Consider the following 24671-nt stretch of genomic DNA (forward strand, 5'->3'; position numbering starts at 1 on the left):
CTATCTCTAAGAACTGTTAATGGAATTAATAAACTGGCAATTCCAAGGCCATTGTCTTTCATGTGCGTAGCCTCATTAAGCTTTAATTCTTGTGTGCAGAATAAATGGTTAACACACGCAAAACTCTTAAAACACACAAACAATTATGTATCTGCACTTTATACTCTCCTTGAGTAGGCACAGATATCCAGGGTGAAAACAACCCCCTGGAGTCAGTTAGACCTGGATTTCACTTTCATTTCTCTACTTCACTCACCCTACAACTACTCACGCTTCTACTCACCCCCTTAACCCACACCACCGATGTTTATTAGCAACATCTCTTAGAACACAGCCAGATTATTCCATGCATCACCAAAATACTGCACTGGATTGATTTTTAATGAACAAACACCTCTCTGCAGTTGACTAATCTGTGCTGATTCAAAGTTAGCTGCAGATAGGGAGTCCTATTTTCTCTCAGAAAGCATCGTGTATAAATGATTTTCCAAAACAATTGTGTATATACATTTGATAAGATCTGTAATTTATATGACCAGTATGAATAAAAACAGATTTTGGCTTAAAGTCGGATACCTGCACTTTTGTGGAATTCTTCAAGGTACAACAGAGACTTCTTGCAGCAACACAGACTTCCAAAACAGCAAACAACTTCGTCTTGCATAGCATGATAGCATGGCTTTTTGTTCCAACCCATTTTCACCATCTTAATACAAACAAAACAGCAAATGGCTTCTGTCCATCTAAAGCTCGTGAGAAAAATTATGAAACAAGCCCAGACGTGGCACGAGAACATCTCTCTCCTTTGTCCCAGCTCCCCACGAAATCCAACTATTTATCTTGCCTCGAACATCGAGATTTTTGTGTTGCTGAATAGGATTGTGAAACAGGCTTTGGCATTAATTTTCATTGTCGTTTTAAAACACATTTTGCAAAGGGCAGGTTTAACGATTAATTGGAAGGCACTTCAGCTGTTTGCTGCGCTGAAGAAACACGTCGTTTTATATGAAACAAACATCTGCAGGGCAAGCCTCCTTCCGTAAAAGCAGCGCGAGTTTTGTCCTTTGGCCACTATGAGCAAGACTGGGGTTCTGATGAAGTGAAACGAGGAAAAAAAAAAAAAGAAAAACGTGCCGAAAGGGTCGCGCTCAGACTCTGCCAGAGATGAAGCACCTGCACGGGAACACTTTTACTAACCGTGCTTGCGTTTTCACTGGGTTTTGCAGCTGCAGAGTCAAAATAACAGGAAGGGGGTGGGGGGGGGAACAGCGCTGCGCTCCGTTTTGCCGTCAGGACCGTAGCCAGACGGCCTCGGGCCCTGCGCGTCCCGTGCGCTTCGTGCCCCCAGGGCTCGCTGCCCTCCCGCCGCCCGCCTGAGGCGCGGCCGTGCCACAAGATGGCCGCCGGGGGGCGCGCGGGCGGGCCGGGGCCGGGGGCGCGCGCGCTGCCCTTTCGGTTTCGGCTGCCGGGCTCCGGCCGCCTTTCCGCGAAGTCACGTGGGGCGCCGCCGGGCCGCGCCTGCGCGCTGCGCCCGCCCCGACGGCTGCGCTCCTTCCTAACCCCCCCCCGCTTCCAACGAGGAAGGAGAGGGGAAGGAGGCGGGGCCTCCGAGCGCCGCCGCGCGCGCCCATTGGCCCGAGCGGCGGGGGCCGGGCTCCCATTGGCCCCGCGGCGAGCCCCCATGGCCGCGGCCCGGCGGCTATTTGTGGGCGCGGGCGGCGGGCGCGAGCGGAGCCGCGGGGCCGCCTCGTCCGACGGGTAAGTGCGCGCCCCCGACGGCCGTTAACGGCCGCTAACGGCCCCCGCCCTGCCCTCCCCCGGCGCTCTCGGGCACGGGGAGATGGGGTCGGGTCGCGGCCCGGCTCACCGCCGAGCCAGGGCTTCCCCCGCCTGCCCGCAGCCCGGAGCACCCCGCCTCGGCTCCCGGCCGCCGGGCAAAGTCCTCCTCCGCGCCCTGCTCTCCGGAGCCGCCTCAGCGGGGCTTCGCCTCACCGCCCTGCGCGCTCCCCCGAGGCGGGTCTTGTCCTGCCCCTCTGCTGCAGCCACAGGGCCGAACCTCACGGCCGGCCCGCAGGATTTTGCGTCGAATAAGGCAGCGAGAGCCTCGATTTGCGATTCTTTTAAAATGCTATTTTAATTAAAACAAAGCCAGTACCAAAGCGTCATCATACAAAACATGCTTCTGTTGGCCAGAAACACCTTCCTACACCTTCATTTTTACTGAAAGGCTAAGTTTTTGCCTATTCAGCTCAAATATTAACCATTTACGCTGATTTTCTCCCCCCTCCCCAGCATGACTCAGTGGTACCAGCTGCAGCAACTTGACTCCAAGTTCTTGGAGCAAGTCCACCAGCTATACGATGACAGCTTTCCCATGGAAATCAGGCAGTACCTGGCCCAGTGGCTGGAAAACCAGGACTGGTAAGCACAGAAAATGACCTCGGGGTTATGCAACGAGAAGGGTTCTTGTCTTGTGCTGCTGCCTGTACCTCCGCGTGTGCTGGGGAAGCAAGCTGCCAGGGAAACCTTTGCTGGTAGGACATTTCGGTAGCTGAGGGACCCAAAGAGGGTCAGGAACGTAGCCTATTTAGAGCAACATGTAGCATCTCATAGTCCCCTTTAGTCCCTAACAAGGGCAGTTGTTTTAAGACAGATCAGTTTCTTTGGCAGCTCAGGCTCTTGCTAGTCACGTGCTTTGTACTTTTCCCAAAGCTTCTGTGGAGCATCTTTCTGGAACTGTAGAACAATGTGCACGTGTGTCAGGGTCACTTTTAGCTTCCTGACATGCATGGAACAGGTAAATGAAGTTGCACAGAGGAAAGGGAACAGTTCTGTTGAGGAAAGTGAAATAGAAGGTGAGAGAATAAGAGTGGCTTACATTTGAAGGTAATTCTTACTGCTCACCTGTATTACAACTGGAACTGGGGGGTTAATAGTAAAATAGTCCTGCACACGTTTCTTGAATGCTGGAAGTATTTTCAACACAAGCATGCCTTAAATCATTCTAGGGAACATGCGGCCAACAACGTCTCTTTTGCTACGGTGCTGTTCCATGACCTGCTGTCACAGCTCGATGATCAGTTTAGTCGATTTTTGATAGAAAACAACTTTCTGCTGCAACACAACATAAGGAAAAGCAAGCGTAACCTTCAGGTATGCCTGGGACGTGTGCCTGTGTATTTGTTTGAGTGGCTTCATTACTGCGATTGGATGTCTCTAAGCCCACTACCCTGCCGGGAGGGACTTTTCACAAAGTATTTGAGAACCCTGAACTTAAGTATTCAGAATTCAAACATTCCTATTCTCGGTTTTAAATTGGCTACAGCTAGAAAGTTAGTTTCAGTAAGAGTACGGTTACAGTTTGAGAGCTGTAGAAACAGAAAGTGAAGTTAGTAAGGTGTTGTTGACTACATGTATTTGGAGCACCTACATGGATGTCATTCACTTACCCCATGCCTTTCCCAGTTAGTTTCTTTGGTGTCCTAACAAGTCAAAAGAAGATGCAGAACAAACACAGTGGAAGAAATCCTTTCCATAGAGCTACAGGATCACAACACATAGCGGGGGACCTGTCGTTAGACAACGGTTCTACGCATGTATCATTACCAGCAAAGAAAAGGACCGAGTGATTGGTAGTGGGGGAACTGCAGAACATACTCATTGTGGACTTAGTTTCCTTAGCCAGTCATCCCCTCCTCCCTGCAGGGCTCTGTGCCAGAGGATCTTCCACAGTCACCTCCTCCACATCTGATTTCCCACACACTTAGCTTATACTCACCACAGGTCGGTGCCTGGGGGAGTGTTTTCTGAGAACAGGACCAGCCTCTCAGTCAAGAGGGCTGGGACAGCTCAGCAACTCCCTAGGCAGTACTCAGCCTAGAGAATGTTTGAACTTGGTACGCGTGTCAAGCAGAAAGACTGAATTTGTATCCAGCCTTGTCTTTGTTCCTAAGAGGCAGCAAACCTCTCCCCTTTACATCCTTGAGCAAGAGCTGCGCCCATCAAGCTTGACCAGCCCTTCAAAGCCAGCAGCTCCAGCTCTAAGGAATGGAAGGGTGGCTCTCAAGAAGAGAAGCTGTCTCTAGGACTACAGTGTATTTTCTGCCTTCTTCCAGTAAGGGTGCAAAACAATGGAGAAGGGCTGGAGGCAAGTCCCACAGTCTCTTTGTAAGCTAACAGAGAAATAATAGGCAGAGAAAACCCTTCTCTGAGCTATTTGCAGCAGTTGCACTCCATGTAGTCTTGGAGCAAACAATGACCAGTGCCCCAGGGCTTAAAGTCACAAACTTTTTGCCAGTTGGTTTAAAGGAAGACAAGAGATTACATCTATGAACTTTAACAATAGCCTGTCTCTAATGGCAGGATAACTTCCAAGAAGACCCAATACACATGGCAATGATCATCTACAACTGTTTGAAAGAAGAAAGGAAAATACTGAACAGTGCCCAGCTATCTAATCAGGTAAGTTAGTCTTGGGATGTCTAGTGCAGTCCTATCTGCCCTTTCCTATTATTTGGGACAGAGAGTGGAAAAAGACCGAAAGAGCTGTTTCTTCTTTGCCTAAGAACACGATTTTTAACGATGGAAGAGTAAACGCTGGTATGTACCAGTTAGTTTGAGCTGTATGAAGTATTCAGAGGGGAAAGGGACAGAACTTAATTCCTTGGGTAACGTAAAAGGTAAATTATTTTTAATTCCTCTGTGGTATGTGTTCATCAGTTTTTTCTTTTTTTTTTTTTAAATCAAGCACTATTTCTATTTAGTCAGTTGCGCTTATTTCTTCAAGATTCTAGCTTTTTTTCTTCTGCATTTTACTCCCAATGTACTCTGTACTGACCAGCTGAGCTTTGGTGGTTTTCTTTGAAAGTGATGCTACATTCTCCCTGCCCAGTTACCTTCAAGTATAGTATTTTAAATAAAATAAAAGTCTCATTTCCTCCTTCTGAACCATAGGTAAAGCCATATGTTTCTGCCTTCCTCATCGGTTCTGAGGATGCATGTCACGTTTTCCTTTCCAAGAACTGTATTGCAATAAACTTCTGCAGTAGGGAAAGTCGTGCAGGCTGTGTAGCTAGATGTAATCCCCTTATGTAGTAAGGGAGTGATGACTAACCAAGCACGTTCAAGTTCCAGTACTGCAATACTTGCCTTTACAGCAAGCTTTAGAGAACATTGGGGTATTGGCTTTCAACAATGTGCCTAATGCAACTGTGTCCAAAATAGCTTCTCTAAAAAGCCACTCTGGCAAAGCCACTCCCAAATACCTTGTAGCTGTAGTACAGCTGTCAGTTTCTTTTCTGGCTTATGACAAAAAAGCGTGAACTGCCTTTCTAGCATGCCAGATGGTCCAAATAATCAGAAAGAAACAAATCTTCCTGTACTTACCATTGGCACTATGTAAAACACCATGCCCTACCTCTGCTTTCTAATAAGTTTTCATTTCTAATAAAGGTTTTCATTTCCCAAACCAAGCATAATTATAAGCATCATAAAAAACAAAGACACCCCCTATATTAGGGTATGCTCAGATTGCCCTGGTGGCCTGATTAAATGATGGGGAACCTTTACCAGTTTAGAGATAAATTCTCTAGATGACCTCAGCTTAGGGCAACACTGCGTACCTGACTGTCCTGCGTTGGAAGAACAATACATTTTTAATGCACATAGTATTAGATTGGATTTGGGGGGTTGGAGCTAGATGATCTTTAAGGTCCCTTCCAACCCAAGCCATTCTATGGTAGTAGTTACACGTGGAACAAAAATCCTGTCTTTCAGGTTCCTGCAATTCTTGCTGAGTGAAGTCATACTATAAACTTCCTAAATGAAAGCTTCCAGCTTTCAAAGGAGCTATACTGAGATCTAAAAATTTATTTTACTGTCCTGTAGGAAAAATAAATTGGATAAGAGGTCTCTACACCATTGGCCTCTACACCAAGCTACCTTGCTCTCCCTCTTAGCCTTTTTCTCCCCATGGGAATCCTGAATGGATGAATCTAACATTTAACATATATGTGATCCAGCCTTCATTACTGTTGTTTTCTTGGAATATATTTAGAAAAATGCATGAAAATAAGCAAAATAGGAGAATGGATTTGTGCAAAGAAAACAGTGGTTATGGCTTTTTATTGGTATAATGAAAAATGCAGCATCACCACACAAAAGGAATTTCTTAATCCTCCCTGTTCTTGCAAATTCACTTGAACTCTTTTATATAAAACCTTGCTATGGCTAATGAGAATAAGTAATGCTTTGTGAGGCTGTTTGTTAACAAAAGCCACTAACTAGCATTAACAAAAAAACAATCCCTCTACTCTTGGTTCACTCAGATTTGATTTCTGGTATTGTTCTACTTGCCTCCCTCAGATGGAAGTGGGGAGCGTACAGAACACCGTGGTTGGGATGCTGGACAAACAGAAGGAACTTGACGCAAAAGTTAAGGCTGTAAAAAACAGTGTTATAGTAAGTATAGTATGATTACAGCTGTATTTAAAGCAGTTTTTATCAATTCACACACATTGAAAAGCTTTCAGTGCATAAAAGGCTTTTCAAAGTGACAAGTAGAAATAAGGTTTTAAACTCTGTCATGTGAAAACATCGAGTAATTGTGGCCACCTTCATTTACACTTCATAGGATGTGGAACAAGACATCAAGACATTAGAGGATGTGCAAGATGAATATGACTTTAAATGTAAAACCTTGCAGAACAGAGGTGAGTAATTTATCAAGGACGTGCCTTATTGCATGCTGTTCATAAGAGTAAACTCTGCTGTCTTATGTCAGGAAGCTAAACTACATGATATGCAGCCAGACTTACTGATCACGTCCCTCCCTCATCAGTTCTGCTTTATGCTGAAACCTAAAATCCCCGAAATGGATTCTCTTCATCTGATTTTAGAAGAGAACTTTTTTTTTTTTGCTAACGCTGCACTCCTTTGTCCTTGACTTCTATTTGCCCCTAGAAGTAGCAAACACTATAGACTCTGTGACCACACAGGGTTCATTCTATAGATCTTTTTGACTTTGTTTCAAAACAAACGAACAAAAGACCCTTCAGTTTCCAACACAAATTTACAGTTGATTAGCCCTTAGAAGAGGGCTGACTATACTACCCTGAGCCATAGTCTTGGTCTTTGTAGTTGGTGCACTTCTACAAGTGGATGGGAGCCTCTAACTCAAGCTCAGTGGGGCCGCTGTATGGGAGCTATCAGCATGGGCTTCTTTCAGAAGGCTGTAAATATTCTTCCTTGAAGTAAGAGTTAACTTTAGTTCCCAGGTTAGGTAACATCAGTGATTCATGTCTGAAGTCAGCATGAGAAAAAAAATCAGCGCCTACACAATGTAAAGAAGAACCCCACTTAAAATAATGGCATCAAAAGCAAACTCATATCAGATACTTTGCCTTGCATTGATGCTTTAAGCGGAGAGTCCTTTCAAAAGGGAGAAAAGGGGAAAAAAAATCTAGAAGGCCCAAATATTTCCTCCCTTAAGCTTCACAGATACACTTCAGTTGACATTAGCCATGTAGGTCTCTTCATCAGTGGTTTCCCTCACCCCCTGCTTACTTCTCTGTTCTCATAAGGCCTGCTGCCATCCTTTAGTCTCAGCTTCACAGTTTGGACTTATTTTTACAGAGCACGAGCCCAATGGTGTGTCACAGGAGGAATATAAGAAAGAACAGATGAATCTCAAGAAGATGTTCTTATTACTTGACATCAAGAGAAAGGTAGTGTGTTAGTTTTCTTTTCAGAAGGCAACAGCCCTTTATTTTGAATGCATGTTCGTTTTCATCAGGTTGACATATCAAATCATAGCAATTTTTTTCTGCTCTCACTTCAAGCTGGATTTTGTTCTCTCAATCCTTCCTGGAAATCCAGAATATCACTAAGCAGTTATATTTCTCTTCTAGCAACCTTTCTTTATCAAACTGTTAGGTAAAACTACAAGAACGAGAGGAATTAACGCGGTATCAATCATATATTTGAGGAAAAAACAATTAAGATATTTACAGCTATCTTTTGGTTAAGCGTGCTGCTCACTTATTGCAGTGCTGAAGTCTCCAGCAAGCACTGGGTGGTCCCAAATACACGCTTGGGACACTGGCTCTTTAGAATACTGAATATACATGGTTTTTCCACTTTATCTAGCAAATACTCCATCTAAAAAGAAGTAGATGTTATGGGAAACATCCTCTGCTGGTAGAAACTATTACTCTGAGGTCCTTGCAAAGTTTTACAAGACACAGCATTAGCTAAAACAGCACTTAGCTTTTTTTTGTATTAAAGATTTTTAATAAACAGGGTAATTTAACATTCCCTATAGGAAGTGGTGAACAAGATAATACAGCTGTTGAACACCACAGAGCACACACAGAGTGCTCTTATTAATGAGGAGCTGGTGGAGTGGAAACACAGGCAACAGACTGCATGTATTGGAGGCCCACCCAATGCCTGCCTTGACCAGCTACAGAACTGGTAAGTCTCCAGACAAGGACTGGGTTGGCCAAACACTTGAATTGCATTACGAAGGAGCACCCAGATCTGTCAAATACACCGATTATTTATGTTAGGCGCTTTCATTCTGTCACAGCGTAACTGCATGTCACTGATTTTTTACTTCACCACATTTCCAATGCAGAAGTGTTCTTTGTGCACTGTGGACTCCTTAGAGACAGTTAGATTGCTGGTGTCTCAGCATAATTACAATACAAAAACCGCGCTAAAAGTAATGGCACCCTGTCATTGTAGGTTCACTGTTGTTGCTGAAAGCCTGCAGCAAGTTCGTCAGCAGCTCAAAAAGCTTGAGGAACTGGAGCAGAAGCTTACTTATGACCCCGATCCCATCACAAAAAACAAACAAGTTCTGCAGGACCGAACACACAGTCTTTTCAAACAGCTTATCCAGAGGTAACGGACAAGAAGGGTCTTTTTGCAACTGTGAATGAATGGATGGAATCTTCCCTTCTGTGTGCTCAGGATTTCAGGCACTCTAACTTTGCATTTTCTGAGGTTTTCCTGTTTGTTACAAACATTAAGTAACCATTTTTTGAGATTAATTCTGTTTCATCTTTTCACAGGTTTAGGCCTGTGGAAAGGGTTTGTGACCTGTCACCTTTAAGTCAGCAGGAGCCTGCTACAACATGCATTAATTACAAAATCAAGCTCCTCATCTGTCAATCCATTTCTTGCTTTTAGCTGCAGCCCTGCAAGCCACCTCACGTAACTGGACACACAAATCCAGCCCCACCAAGCTATGCCCAAGATAAATACACACTAGATTCTCCATCCCTTTGTCTCTGGATGCATCTTGTCTGTCTCCAACATAGGGAGGCCAGCTCTACCCTCTGTGATGCAAGTTACTGTAGTTGGTAGATGCTACATGGAAGATCCAAGTCCTATTCCGTGACATACAGTAGGTGACAATTCATGCTGCAGAAGACTTGAAACTAGCAGATAAGAGCAGGGCCTTAGATGTAACCCCCTGTACGGGGGCTGAGACTCAGGTTTCCAAAGTCCTATTCAGTGCCTCGACCACTAGCTTTCAATTGGAGGAAACGGGTATTGCTTTTCAGTGAAGTGAACAGCAACAAGGAAGAGCTGTGTTAGTCCAGCTGCTGTTAGTTATCTCATGTGCAAGTACAGTGGAGGGAAACATCTCCCCCCCCCCGCCTAGGACTTGCTAATAGAAACACTTCAGGGTTTGTGTCTACAGAAGGCACCTACAACAGCAACAGTTTGGGGTGCATCAGTCCACGTTAGCCTCAGGAATTTGCTGTGTGGTGGCAGCTAGCCCTCACTGAATCCCCAGATAGTTTATCTAGCTCTTGGGTGTGTGTTACAACACTAAGGATAAGAATTTAGCAAGCTGAGAATAGCAAGTGAAGCAACACTCCTCATTTGGATTGAGAGTTGCATCAGTGTTTACACACAGTTTGATTTCAGGGAAGTCTGAGATAGCACTGCATCCTACCTAAGGGCTGTGTTTCCTAAATGCATGGACGGCTCACAAAGTCACTTTACGCTTTAAACATTCCTAGGCCTGCTGAAACAAGCAAAAGAAAGCGACACAGAACTCTATATCCATTGAAACAGAATGAATTAGTGTGCAGTACTACTTGTAAATCACCATTCTTTTGAAATTTGTTTTGTATGTAGCTTCATATACCTTAAAGAAAACTCTGATAAATCAATTTGCCTTTAATCTATTCTTTCCATAGCTCCTTCGTGGTAGAGAGACAGCCTTGCATGCCAACCCACCCTCAGAGGCCATTAGTCCTTAAGACAGGCGTACAGTTCACTGTGAAGCTCAGGTATGTTTTCCCCCTTCTTCTTTTGCAGTAAGCCTTTCATTTTGTTGGCTTCCTACAGCTGGGAGGAGTGCACACATTACACAGTAGCCAAAGGGTCAAGGGGATGAGCAAAGTGCCAAGTGGCAGGGGGATATTTTCTATCAAAGCTTAACTTGCACTCAGGTTTTACCCTTTTCCAGGCATGGTGACAACTGGGTGTCTGAGAAATGCAACCAGATAGCAGATCAGATACGTGCAGACTATATTTTCCATGCAACGTAAATCATTTGCCAATCTACTTTTCCTCTAAAGCTGGAACTGGGATCAGTTCTACAGATACTACTCATTTATCTTTCGCTGCACGTTACCTTGTACAGAGCAAGCTTGGGGCCCGTACATATTCCTGAGCTGTATACCAAATATACCTGCGATAAGAAGCGCTATAGCGGAGAAGCTGTCTTTTGTAGTTCAGTCATTTATTTGCTTTTAATTTCTTTCCAGATTGCTGGTGAAATTGCAGGAACTGAACTACAACCTGAAAGTGAAAGTTTTGTTTGATAAGTATGTTGTATTTTTCTCATTCTTCTCTATGAGAATGCTAAGCAGGCCATCATGTTCAGAAATCCAGAAGGCAGCAATATTACATGTTGGAGTAGGCCAGGAGCAGGCTGGTTCTCCATCACAACAGGGTATTATATCCTTCCTTTTTCTCCCCTGCACCCTTGGTGTAAGCCTTTCTCTCCAGTTTTGGGGCATGTCACAAAGGACAGAAGGACTCAAGTTCTTACAGCCAGCCATGTTCATGTGTGCTGAGGAGAGCTCACTACTGCTAAATCAGTCTGGGCACAGAACAGCACTTGGTCAGCATGTGCGCTGCTGGACCACTTCTCTCTGCTGTGGAGTTTTCACTTGTGCTAGCGCAGAAAGCAGAGATGAAAGTGTAGAATCCAACTGTTTCCGGGCACATACAGCGTTCCTACTTTTCAGTTGTCTTTAGAATTCATGTGTTTTGGATAGCCCATGGTGAGGAATCTGGCAATCCTAAAGCTGTCTTGCATTAGAGGTATAAACTTTCTTCCTTTAACATGTTTTCAGCTAGTGAGATCTTAGAGTAATCAATGCAGGCTTCTACCTGAACTTTCACAAGCAAGCTCAGCTCTTTATAAACAACATAGTTTGGGTGAATTTAACACTTGCTTTAAGGGCGTGGAAGCGTAACGGACTCTCCAAAGTCACAACGGTGGCTGTAAAGGCACAAAAGGAATTTCTCTTCCTATTTGAGTCTTCAGGGGCCATTCTTCTCACTTGAAACAGCTCTAGGGTCCAAAAACTAGCATGGAGTGAATGAAAAGAAAATAAATTCTTACTTGGAGGCAGAGGCTTTGAGAAGTGTACCAGATAATGCAACCCAGTAAAATTGTTAGTGGTGGGAGAACTGATTGAATTGATGCCTTGATTTCTTTAAGAAGTGATACGGTTTGACAGCAGATTTAAAGAAAGTGTAATAACTCACTTCAGAGCAAGAGTTAAAACCTAGGCACGTATTAAAAAAAAAAAAGCGTGAACCTTAGTAAAAAGGCAACGTGTAAGGCAATGTTTGTTTTGACTGCTTGAACCAAGTGACTCTGTTGCACAACAGATTTCACAGAACCATTTTGTCAGTTCAGTCAGCTTTTAAAAAATAGATTTGCTGTGTCTGTGGCAGAATCTTTAGATGATTTTATCTTTCCTTTTTCTTTTTTTTTGACAGAGATGTAAGCGAGAAGAACTCAGTCAAAGGGTATGTGGCATCACAGTTTGATATACTAACGTTGGGTTCTTTCAATGGATTTCAGACCTCTAATTCTTTTTTCTTTGTGAAGGTTCAGGAAATTTAATATTCTGGGAACAAACACAAAAGTAATGAACATGGAAGAATCTACTAATGGAAGTCTAGCAGCAGAGTTCAGGCATTTGGTAGGGGATTTTTTTCTTTTATTGACACATCCATTTAATTGTGTGAGCAGAGGGCGTGGTAGGAAGCAGACAATTTGCTTTTATTATTGAAGTCAGCATTTACTTTCGTAAAAAAAAAAAAAAAAAGGAACTGTGAACAAACATCTCTCTTCAAAATCTTTGGCCTGTTTCAGCTGAAATGCTTATTGCTGATTGCCTTTCTGGCCCTCTTTCAATGACAAGTATTTGCTGCCATACAGCTTATCCTGTATGTTGGGGGAGTAGGAGAAAGAAGCCAGAAGAACTATTTTGGGCTTTTCAGGGGAGGGACCATAGACAGAAAAGCATAGAGTAATTTAAAGATATTTGGCATTGAAAGAGGAAAATTATCTAAGAGGGAGCAGCTACAAGAAATTCAGTGCCTTCAGGGGACTATAAAACACCTGATTTGCAGATTACGAGATAAATCAGATTGGTTTCATCATTAAACAGGAAAGGAAAAAAAAATGCAAGTCTTGAACCTGATAACATGGAAGTCTCCCCTTCATTGTCCAGAAGGGACACTACTAGTGTCCAAAGTTTTGTTCAATGCAGAGGTGTACTTTTGATAAACCAGTATTTTATCTGATCCTTCCTGATTTCATACTGCTTCTGTTGCTATAAGGCCTCTTGTATAAAGACACAGTACCTGCTTTCACGGCTCAATGCCTTATAAAAGAGTAGTATACATTATAATGCGTTCACTTTCACAACTTGGAAACAAATAGGATCAGACACTGGTGCAGCAAGTTTACATGCAGCTGAGCAACTACAGCACACAAGGATTTGCATCCACTACTGTTTTCAGTTGTGAAAGAGGTAAATGAGTGACAGCTTTGCTTCTGTTGTTTGCAGCAACTGAAAGAACAGAAAAACGCAGGAAGCAGAACGAATGAGGTATGCAACACTAACCTTGTTCATAAAGCTTTTGCACAATACCAAGATGACATTCAAACATTTAAGACAATGCTCCACTCAGCCCCACAAAGAAACACACAGGAGACAGACTACCAGTAGAGTTCAGCGTTTCTAAGAAGTTACCTACGTAGGTGATGTCTGCAAATGAGAACTACTGCCAGAATGATCCCTCTCAACTCTCCCTTATTGGCATCTAGCTTTAACAGGACTTTCCAGCAATTAGAAATCTTTCTGTGGCTTGTGGTAGCAGCCAAAAAGGAGAGATGCTTAGAAAGTACCCATTATAACATGCAGTTTTAGGAAGTTAGCATTATCACTTAACTGTGGCCTGTAAACCATCTGTCAAGTCCAGAGCAAGGAGCATTCCAAAGCAAGCAACTTCAGAGAAAAGGGTTTTTCCCATAATAAATCCCTTCCCCTCGAGCAATTTTCAGTCCCTGAAATATTTTTTCAGTCCCTGAAAGGTTTTCTTAATTTTTCCTTCTTCAAAGGGTCCTCTCATCGTAACAGAAGAACTTCACTCCCTGAGTTTTGAGACACAGCTGTGCCAGCCTGGCTTAGTAATAGACCTTGAGGTATGTCTTAAATGAAAGAGATGGAATTAGCTTCCTCTGTCACTTATGATGACAATTAAGATGGTGCAAGCAGGGAATTAAGATGGAAACAGGTTTGTGGGTACTATAAAGGACTTCAGCAGGGATACAGGACAGTCTGACATACTTCCTTCCTGTGTCCTTTTTAGACCACGTCCCTTCCCATTGTTGTGATCTCAAACGTGAGCCAGCTTCCAAGCGGATGGGCTTCCATCTTATGGTTCAACATGCTGTCTACTGACCCCAAGGTATTTGCAAACCAAAAAACCTTTCTAGCTCTCTGTGCAAAAAGGTGAGCTTCCACAGTTCCTGAAATTGTATTAATGTAGATTTTAAGAATCAGTTGCATGCAAGTGGCTGCTACATTTTTGCCCTGCAAATGACTGCTAAGCACTTTTGGGCAAGGAGGGGGAGGCAAAATGACTTACTGACCCTACCCCCAACAGGCAGTGTTTGGAACCCACAAAGGGAAATTATTTATTGTATTCGGTACACACAGTGAGAAGTCAAATCAATGTTCAAAAATGCAAACCCTGTGATCTGGGAATCTGACCCACTGGGAGAAGACCTACCCAGAGCAGAGTCCCAGAAACTGCTCTTCCCGGTAAAGAGTCCCCATCAGAATAGCAGTCTGGTTTTGAGGGTTGTCTCAAGCTGACATCCATTCTCACATCTGCATTTGTTTAGGCACTACGCTTTCATAAATTCAAGTGGCATTCCAAAGTTAATGTTTACTAACTGTACGTTGTATTTTTCCCTTCCATTCTAGAACTTGTCTTTCTTTCTGAATCCACCTTATGCAAAGTGGTCTAAGCTTTCTGAAGTTCTGAGCTGGCAGTTTTCATCTGTGACAAAGAGAGGCCTTAATGCAGATCAATTGAGCATGCTGGGAGAGAAGCTACTTGGTATGGTCTACTTCTACCACTTTAAGCCTTTTAGTTCCACTGAACAAGCAGATGGCCAGTTTGAATTGAAGCAAGTTCATGTTTTCTACAGTCTGTTTTAAGTTTTCACTTCCTCTCAAGCTTTCTCCCCTTATACAATATCACAGTGTAGCAATACAATGTTTTCTAGCTTTCCACTTGATAGTTTGCAAAAGAAGGTCAGGTCATGAAAAAATCTGCAGTCCTGTCCTAGGAGTTCATGCGACAGGGCATTGCTAGCTGGAGCTACTTCTGCCTGTTGAAGAAGCTCTAAACATAGATAGTAAACGTGTATTGATATACCTGTCCTCAGCTACAGGGAACATTTATACTGCATACACAGAGTTGCCATACCAAAGTGCAGGCACTATGAAACTATTAAGAGATGCCAAACTAAACGTCTCGCAGGCCCAAGTCCTTAGTAAAAGCATCATCAGCCATGGGTTTTGTTCTCCAAACTCCTGGTCCATTTGCCTGATAGAAAGGGTACCCATCACAGCTACTGACTTAGCATAGCGGACCCAGGATAAAAATACCATTGATTCAGTATATTCCCCTATTCCTTAGGTTTCAGAAAGCATTTGTATTTCAAGGGATTTGGCTTTAGGGAATCTAGGTATCGAGTACAACATTCCAGACTCTTTAATTCCCTTTCCCTAATTTCCCAGAGACATTAGATCTGACAAAAAAAACTGCCTTAATTTAAATAGGTTACCTTTTAAAAGTCTGTAAGGAGACTCATTTTTGTTAGTCTGATTAATCATAATGAAGACAAAGCAACCCCTGACATTTCTATGGTCACCTTGTATTTCAGAACTTAGATCTTTGTCAAGCTCTGGTAACAGTAAGGATGCTGTTTAAGTCTCATCTCTACAGCTAGAAGTATTTCACCACTGAAAAAAAATCCAGGAAGTTGAACATTATGTATTCAGGATCCTTTAATGCAAGGGGATGCAGAAGCTAACAGGGCGCCAGGATACAACTCACCTACTGCTTTTGTGATGTGAACATTGATCTCTTGGTCTCTCATATTAGCAGTATCAGAAACAAGCTTCCTTAGCCCAATTTGTTTTTAAAAGAAAAAGAAATGAGAGGGAAAATAAGATTTCTGTCTTTATTGAAATTCATAGCTTGGTCTGCATTGGAAAGAATTGTGCCCTGAATACAGTCAGGCTCCACAAAGCTACTGTAGTCATGGCATAGGATTTTCTTTGAAGTTTTGATGCAATTATTAAACACTGACATTAAAACAAGGAGAGGGAGTAATTACAACAAGAATGAGAAGAGTCCGTGGTTGGGGCAGACCCAGGAGTCAGGGTTCCTGGGTTAAAAGCCTACAAGTCACCAGAGTTGAGAACAGAAAAGTTCTTAATCTCAGGAAAAAAAGTTGCAGGGTCTGCTCAACTCCTACAGAAAAGCTTAGAGTTGGAAAAAAATCTACAGCAAAATGCTTCCAAAAGAGAATTAACTGGTAAATACTAGGTGTAGTACAGCGTGCAAAACATCAGAATGAGTTAGTTCCCATGAGGCAAGGTGCGCGTTGCACTCTGGGGGCCACATTTGGTCAGTCTCATGCAGTGAACTTCTTCAGAGGGGACCTCTGCAAGCTCTCCCTGCAGTAGCCTTCCATTTCTTTCCTTTCTTAGCCCACCACTTAAGAGTTGCAAGTTAACACTCAGAACTTGCCGCTCTAATTCCTTTCAGTCTCTAAGTAACTTACAGAACATGCAGAACATGACTAGTATCCATTTACTCTGTTCAGGGCCAACAAGCGGAGGATCTCATGATGGTCTTATTCCTTGGACAAGATTCTGCAAGGTATGAACTCAGTTTAAAAACTGAGAGGGTTTTATTTATTTATTCATTCTTGCCCAGGCCAGAACCAGATCCTTTCCTGTGTTCTTAAACCAGCACAGTCAGTTGCACAAGAGTCAACCAGTCACATCCGTGAGTACTGCAGGGTCAGGCAGCCTCTCTCTCACTGCCTCTTGCCTTAAGATGCAGTACATGACTCATTCCCAGTAGTTTCTGTTGTTCTTTAATAGGGGCACAGAAAGGAGGAGAAAGTCATAAAGAGAAGAATACGGGGGTGGTGGAGAAGAAAAGGGGAGAAACATGCAAGAGCAGGGAGATGATGGCACTGAGACTGAGAGCTTGCTTCCTCTCCATTTAGAGAAACTCATGCTTCATTTTCCCCATTCTTCTCCCCACCCTACCTCTGAATTTCAGGAAAATATAAATGACAAAAATTTCCCTTTTTGGCTGTGGATTGAGGGGATTCTGGAGCTAATTAAGAAACACCTCCTGTGTCTCTGGAACGATGGGTAAGACCTGAATGAAGTTAACAAAGATGTGGTCATTGCCTCCAAGTTTTCACTTGGGTTAACAATTGCACGATCAGGTTGTGAGATTGTTTGTACTGACACTTGCAATCAAGTCAAGTGCAACTCACAAACAGAAAATCCTGAGGCAACCAATTTTTAAGCAGTGAGGAAGTCTTGACTGAGGCAACTGCTTAAAGCAAAAAACATTGGATAACCAAGCTGTGCTGTGTAAGTCACAGAAGAGAAGGGCTCTAAATATTCAGTTGTGGTGGTGGGGTTTTTTTTTCTGCCTCTTTAGGTAGAGTCTCTTCCACCATAAGTAGGTTCTTCCCACACCACAGAACAGAGCCTCTTTTGTGTTTGTCAGGGAAGACTAAAGTACGACAAAGTATAATTCATGAAGTGAGCATCCATCTTAAGACAAGCAGTACTGGTGAGTGTCCCGTAGGTGGCAGCAGCCAGACTCCATCTGCAATACCAGTCCAGAGAGGAGCCTTTTCCTGTAGAAGTACGACTGTGCACAATTCAAAATGAGTTCCACTTATCCTTTAATACTGTTTTAGCAAACCTCGAGTTCTGGTATTGCTGATTTCAGAAGTAACTTCTGCCAGAAATGGGTTCGGCCACAGTGACAACTGTGCATTCTAGTTGGTCATTTAAGCTAGGCTCAGACATTATGAAATCCTGTTAGTAGCTCGCTTGCCACGGAGCATCCCGCAAGTCTGCAGACTTGCTCTTAGTACATTCAACAGACCTCAAATTATTCCCTCCTAGCTCAACATGAGTTCAGTCTAAACCTTGTTGCACTGCCAAAAACAACACAAGCAGATGACGAGGATGGAACACAACTTCACAGACTGCCCTTGGATGCACATTGCTAAGCATCACAGCTACAAGAACACTTGCCTTTCCTCATCCGTGAGGGATAGGAAGGCAGAAGACTTGTTACGCAAAGTACACTTATTACCCACAGACCATATTTGTTACATATAGCACACTATTTAGAAGACAGAATAAGACACCTGAAGTTTCTAAACCAAATCAGGCTTATTTAGTAGACTTTGCAAAAAGAGCATTTTCCCTAGCAATACACAGAAGCACAGCTATTTCTCAAAACTTCGTTGTTGTTAACAAAGTACTTTGAGGAATTAACTGTGCAAAGAAATTCTCTTTTTTTTTTTTAAAAAAAAAAAAAAAAAAAATAGGGCTTGATCGGAGTTCTGACCTATCTCTGGCTTGTACAACTCCCTCCCAGTACCTGTCCAGGCCAGCCTGTTTTTTATTTTTTCAAATTACTTCCACATGGGCCTCCTTGCCTACACAAATAACGTGCTGAGCATAATGTATTTGTGGGGTAGAAGTCACACAAGCTTAACAAGTGATCTAGAAAATATGCCCAAGGAATAAAATTAATCACTCAAATGTATGGATGCAATCTGGTAGCTAGCAAGCTTTGTTTCATCAACCAAAGAGGAAAAATAACTGATCCATGATACAGTTTTGAAGTTTAAATTACTATCTAGGATTTGACCATATTGCATACATGTAACTTGATTTTTACCTCCACAGCCTACTGTTGGTAGAATATATATATATGTGTATATATTGCTGATCAGAAAAATGGTTGGATAAGCCATCAAGCAAAAGGACGAGTGATGAGAAGAGCAGAGATGATTCATGGCTTCCACAGACCAGCTCCAGCCCTGCTCACTTCCCACCTGCTCCCAGGAGAAAGCTTTCTATGAGGCTTTAAATACTTCAGTTCTTTAAAGTGACAAAAGCTTTTTACTTTTCCTAGCTAGACCAGCACAGCCTAATTTTTTTTATTGAGATGCTAACTCAACTTTTTGACATTACAGCTGCATCATGGGATTCATCAGTAAAGAGAAAGAACGTGCTCTATTGAAGGACCAGAGCCCAGGAACATTCTTACTAAGGTTCAGTGAAAGCAGCAGAGAGGGAGCAATCACGTTTACTTGGGTAGAAGGATCTCAAAATGGTAAGTTGGAAACAGAGAACACCTTGATCTTCAAAACACATGCTTACATCAGAACATTTAGTCTTTACACTTGTCTCTTCCACACAAAGAACCAATGCAATACACCACTCAGCAGTCCCACTGGGTACAGTTCGTAAGCCATACAATTGGTTAAGTAGAACTACTAAAACTTCCCCAATACTGCTTCTGACCTGCAAGTTTGTTGAGGACAAACCACCCGGGCTGCGTACAGACACACACAAATCTGTGCCTCTCTCCAGCCCTGTATCACCTTCCCCATCAGCTGTTTATCTCCCAGGAATTGTTCAGCACAGCCTCGTTCAGTCCCCTGGACTATCGTTCTCTGCCCTACTTCACCTTGCGTGCAACTTTTTTTCTTGAACATCTTTCTTTACCTCATTGTCTGTCCAATTTGTTCCTTCCTTCTCTTGTTCTTCCCAGATGAACCATGTATTCACTTACCTCCTTTTCTTTGCAGTTCTCCTTCCTCCTGCTTCCAGGAACGGTCAGACAAACAGCTTGACACCACCATTAGCCAGGCTACTTCTCTCACCACCTTTCAGGGACGCCTAGAGGCTCTAAAGCTGCAAAAAGATATAACCTCCCATGAAGCCTCTCAAGGTTCTCCCCTTAGCACACTGCTTAAATCAACCACAGCTGCCAGGATGCTGCAGCTGTTGACATTTAACTTGGATAAGCCCAAGACCTGTAACAGCTGGGGGAGAAAGTGCTGAATGTACTTGAATCAGCTCTTTTTTCTTTCTCCTTGTTGCCTTCATACCTGAGGCATCCAAAAACTGAGCAAAGAAGGGTGATAGCATCTGGGGCTTCCAGGAAGCCTTTTTGTGTCTCTATTTTTCCTAAGAGCCCCAGCAGTGTATTAGGGTCAAAGTTTCTAATAGGCCATAGAGCTTGAATGGCCTCATCATCTGGCAGAAGGTTGGTAAGGCAGCACGGCTTCAATGAGTTCGTGAAATACTGCACTTCGTTTCCATGGACAGGTCACCCTGCCGCTCTGAACACAAAACACACCTACAGCCATCGCTATATGCTGTCCCTCCCACATGCCTGCCTACCCCTTAAAACCGGTGTGCTCACTTTGCAAGTAAGCCTTTTGCTCACTTGACCTGCAGCTTTTCTGGACAGTTATAAAAAGCTTTGAAACCACCTTTAAGAGTCATTTCTTCTCTCACCTGCAGAGCCCCAGTTCCATTCAGTAGAACCATACACCAAGAAGGAGCTCTCTGCTGTTACCTTCCCTGATATCATTCGCAACTACAAAGTGATGGCAGCTGAGAACATTCCTGAAAATCCACTGCGATTTCTGTACCCGGATATTCCCAAAGACAATGCCTTTGGCAAATACTACTCCAGGCCTAAGGAGGGTGAGTGCTATAAACGGTTCGCGTAGCGTGTGTTCTTGAGGTAGGTGGGAACCGGGTAATTCCTGTGACAAAGAAAGAAAGGGCAGCAGTTGGGTGGAACCTCTTGGCAGCCTAACCCATGTCTGAGTGCTGCTTAGATGAAGAACAGGCACCTGAGCTTCAGTAGGTTAAGAAGAAGAGGAACAACGCAAGTTCTGATCAGCTCAAAAAAATGTCTCTGTCCTTCTAACTCAGTTTTGTTTGCCTGTGATGTATGTAGAGATGTAGGCTCCCACTAACAGCTGGAACCACGACAGTCATATTTGACTCTTGCACTACACTGAGACTGTGTGGTCTCAGTACGTGAAGCTGTAGGGAAGGTTTTGTTTCCCAGTGTCAAGAGGGAAAAGCAAAAAGCAAAATCTGACTAAAAGTGAAATGAATTAAACATAGCGCTATAAAATGCACAAGAAAGACCTGTGTATTATTAGGGTCACAAGCTTTATTTGGAACAAAAAAGATGGCAATGGGAGGTAAACCTGACAAAAAAACAAGCTTTTTCTTTTTTCTCTCATTAAAGCCCCAGAGCCGATGGATTTGGACGGTCCCAAGGGAAACGGCTACATCAAGACTGAGTTAATCTCTGTTTCTGAAGTGTAAGTTTCCATGTAAATGCTGGATTGCTAGGAACTGAGTATATTTTTTCAGCTGTAGTTCACCTGGCTTCATGATATTTAAGGTGCCCCTAACAAATGTTTCCTCTCTGAGGGTATGATCATGCCACATTCATGAACTGCTGTCATTGAAACAATTGACATTTTTTGCATTCAAAAAAAAGTTGTAGGCAGTCACACTAGCTAAAAATTCCATGAAAAGCAAGTTCTTAAACACTTGCTGGGCTTGTTTGACTAGAACGTAGACCCCCATGTATTCCTGTTCACTGAAAGCCATGCTTGCTTTGCAAAGCATGGTACATTTCTCTTCGGCTAGGCCTTCTTCTCAAGAGAGCCCCTGAGTGGAACTTCTGGACTCTGAGCCGGCCACGGTAGCCCAGCTGTGCCTCACTTCTTTAGTGAAGGTTGACCTTTTATCCCTGTTGTTTTCTTCCTATTAGCCACCCTTCCAGACTCCAGTCTCCAGAAAATCTGCTGCCCATGTCTCCTGAAGAGTTCGATGAGGTGTCTCGGATGGTGGGTCCAGCGGAGATTGACACTGTGGTACACATCATAAACCAGCCTTTTGGGGGAAGATTTAGCTAAACTTGCATTCCTCCCCTCACTCCTCTCCTCCCCATTCCAAAATACATCAGCCAGTTGACACAGGCTACCACTTCCAAATGCTTCTCTTCAAATACGTGAAGAGGAACTGGGAACTGAGAGTTAAACTTGGTTGCTCTAAGTTGATGCTTCCACTTTTCGGTGGGGATAGGAGTGAAGGAACAGTAAAGCAAAGCTTCCAAAATGTTTCCCCTTACAGGAGGGAGGAAGGAATAATAATGCTGTAGTCCTTCATGTGGCAATGGGGGTAGGGAGGGAAGGTGGAGAAAGCACACCGCTTTGAAGCACTGCTGTACCCGTAAGGTAGTGCCTGTTAACAGACCTGTATTATCTTTTTGTTATACTAAAGGGAAAAAAAATAAAGCTAAATTAAGGGACGACTTTCCCACCCACACCCACCCCACAGCAGTTTGAGCACCAGGTTCACACCTTAGCATATTTGGGGAAGACCTCACTGTGCTCCGTTGTCAGCAAAGGCTGTAGAGCACTGGGGCTTTACTTAGCTTGTGTAATTGACATGTCCTTTCCTTGTTGCAGATGTGTTCAGCATATTCAACTTAAAGGTTGAGCTTTTGACTGCATCATTAACCAGCTGATTAGCTTATGCATCCTGCTCTACAGCCAGTGACTTGGTGACAAGCTTCACTCCAATTCTTTGGGAAGGCCCTAGGTAATTCAAAGCATACGTTTCTCAACCTGAAGGTCCACAGTAGCAACTTTTAACTAGTGGGAATACAAGCAGCAGTCCGAGTAGGCTCCATATACGCACAATTTTTGTTTAAAGTTTCATTAAGGAACGTCCCATTGACAGCATACTGTGCCAGGGCAAAGGAACAGCGAAGGCTAAGAATGAGGGGTCCTCACAAGAGTGAGGGGGAGAAACGTGCATTTAAGTGAATTTGGTAAATGTAACATTTAAAGTAGTTGGCTGTACATAAAAGGATTTCAGAGGAAAGCCGGTTCTTTTGCAGAGGCTCTCTGTTCAGAACACTTGCACCTTCTGCTTCTGAAGAACTTTGACAGCTTTGAATCTTTTTCTGCATCACAGAAAGGGGAGCAGAGAAAGGTGCCGCAGGTATACATGCCACACTGAACCTGTATGATACTGAAGTTTGGCCTAGGTTTCTTTTATACAAGCATGGCATACTGCTCTGCAGGAAAACGTAAGCCAAAAAATGTTATCCACGTTTCATTTTTGCTTGTTTCTTAAGGCAGAGCCTTCTTGGGTAGGATGTTTTGCACAATCTTTCACATAAAGAGCACTTTCAAAAACCCCTTGAAGCTGTATTGGCACGTGCTGAGCTTGCAGCTCAATGTATACAATCAAGAAAAAGCTAAAGCTTTACCGGTTGCAGTCATACTGTCTGGCAGCACTATCAGATAAAACAAGAACCTACTCTTAGAGTAAAAAAGGGGCTTGTTTTTACTCGCTGTGCTTAATGAACCACAGTGACGATCTGGTCACTGGTAGCTTTTACAGTAAAACATGCCAGGTGGAATGGAACTTGATTTTCTCATGTACTAAGAAACAGGGCACTTAATTGCTGAATAGCTAGAAGACTCGACAAGCTTTGATAAGTGATTTTGCAGTTAGGGAGAAGGCACAGGAAAGTGAAAAACTATATTGAGTAATAGCAGCAGGATGTGCTGTTTTTGTACCTAAGGCATAAAATTGTGCTTCTGTCAGAGGAGGAACAGAGTTGTTTTTCAGCATGTCTGAAGATAATTAACAACTTGGTTAAGATGCAAGGTTGTCTTAAAGCAGTGGGTCTCTTGGACTAAGGGCATGTATTCGTCCAGGCTGCTCATTATCATGCAGCCACTCCGAAGGAATCCAGAACACAGATGCTGGATCCCCCGTGTTCAGGCAGAGTTGCTAGTGCAGCTTCTGACGCTACTGCTGTCCATTCCCAGTGCCTGGGAGGTCAGCATTGGCCAACACAGCTCAGGAACTGCAGAGCTGCTTTGCAACCCTTCAGATACGCTGATTGGCCACTTCTTTGAAAATAACTAACTAGTTCAGTTCAGTGTATTCTGCCCAGGAAGACCAACGTGCCCCTGCAAAAGCTCGAGGGAAAGAAAATTTGAAGGGCCTAGAGCAAGCAAAGTATGTACTTAAATGGAAAGTATTGTTAAACTGTCTTATTTTTGGCACCCTAGGTTACTGAGGCTAACAACTGGTGACCTAATGCTTTAGTCTTAGCATGAATAGCTGAATGTGAGCCTTTATTGTAATGTAGGATCAGACTTTTTTTTTTTCCCTGGAGCTACACCTTGTACCAATGTTCTATATGCAACAGTCTATTTTCATTATTTTTAAACTTCAGTTTTTATCAACCAGGATGAAATTTTCTTGTGAGACTTAAAACAGCCTTATTCATAACTTCGTCTTTACATGGCCAGTAGTCCCAAAAGCATATTTTTTTTCCAATGGAATATTATTTTGCCATTTTAAATAAAGGGAAGCATCCTTCTTCACGGATTTTGGCTATTTCTATTCTAATAACATTGTGTCTGTCAATACTGTTTATTTCATTTTAAGTTTCTTTGTTCATAACTAAGCAGGTACAGCTCCGGTACTTAAGGCAATATAGATGCTTTTAATCTACTGCAGTGTTGCAGGCCAATCTGCATTAGAGTTCTCAGAATATGGCTGTTAAATTTATGATTGCCTACAGCAGATCACTATTTTTTTTACCCAACCAAACTTCAATAGGTTCTGCTTGAATTTCTCATTTGAGTTAAAAGGCAAAATAATTGAGCTACCGCTGAACTTTGTGATCTGTCAAGCTGGCCCACTGGTGCATTGTTTTTCTCTGTGGCTATCAGGTGATACAATCCCTTTTCTCATGACTCAGGTTTTTACATTACTTTACACAGCCAGAAGAAAACTAAAAGAAAAGAAAATGGTGAGATGAAGGATTGGGGAATAGGCAAGGGAAGGCTAGAGCTCTGAGGTCATATGGCCAATCCATTTAAGAATTTCAGCATCAACAAAAAGCAAAGGAAGTAA

At 43.1% G+C, this 24671-nt stretch overlaps 1 protein-coding gene across 2 annotated transcripts; it reads left to right on the forward strand.

Annotated features, from left to right (window-relative positions):
* The first annotated feature begins 1650 nt into the window (after positions 1-1650).
* STAT1 (signal transducer and activator of transcription 1) lies at positions 1651-24140 on the forward strand. 2 transcript variants are annotated; one of them, XM_035330863.1, is made up of 24 exons: positions 1651-1758; positions 2293-2421; positions 3009-3153; positions 4363-4461; positions 6364-6459; positions 6632-6710; positions 7633-7724; positions 8321-8472; positions 8746-8904; positions 10215-10307; positions 10788-10847; positions 12037-12066; positions 12149-12242; positions 13116-13157; positions 13670-13753; positions 13921-14019; positions 14541-14676; positions 16457-16512; positions 16924-17018; positions 18878-19017; positions 20217-20402; positions 20962-21037; positions 21496-21598; positions 22196-24140. In XM_035330863.1, the coding sequence occupies exons 1-24, from the start codon at positions 1682-1684 to the stop codon at positions 22217-22219; spliced, it is 2346 nt and encodes a 781-aa protein (XP_035186754.1). In that variant the 5' UTR covers positions 1651-1681; the 3' UTR covers positions 22220-24140. The 2 variants fall into 2 exon arrangements, with proteins under 2 accessions (XP_035186754.1, XP_035186756.1); XM_035330865.1 differs by having other exon boundaries at positions 21496-21571.
* Positions 24141-24671: the final 531 nt, after the last annotated feature.

Source organism: Oxyura jamaicensis, chromosome 7 (assembly GCF_011077185.1).
Source record: "Oxyura jamaicensis isolate SHBP4307 breed ruddy duck chromosome 7, BPBGC_Ojam_1.0, whole genome shotgun sequence".
Taxonomy (NCBI): Eukaryota; Metazoa; Chordata; class Aves; order Anseriformes; family Anatidae; genus Oxyura; species Oxyura jamaicensis.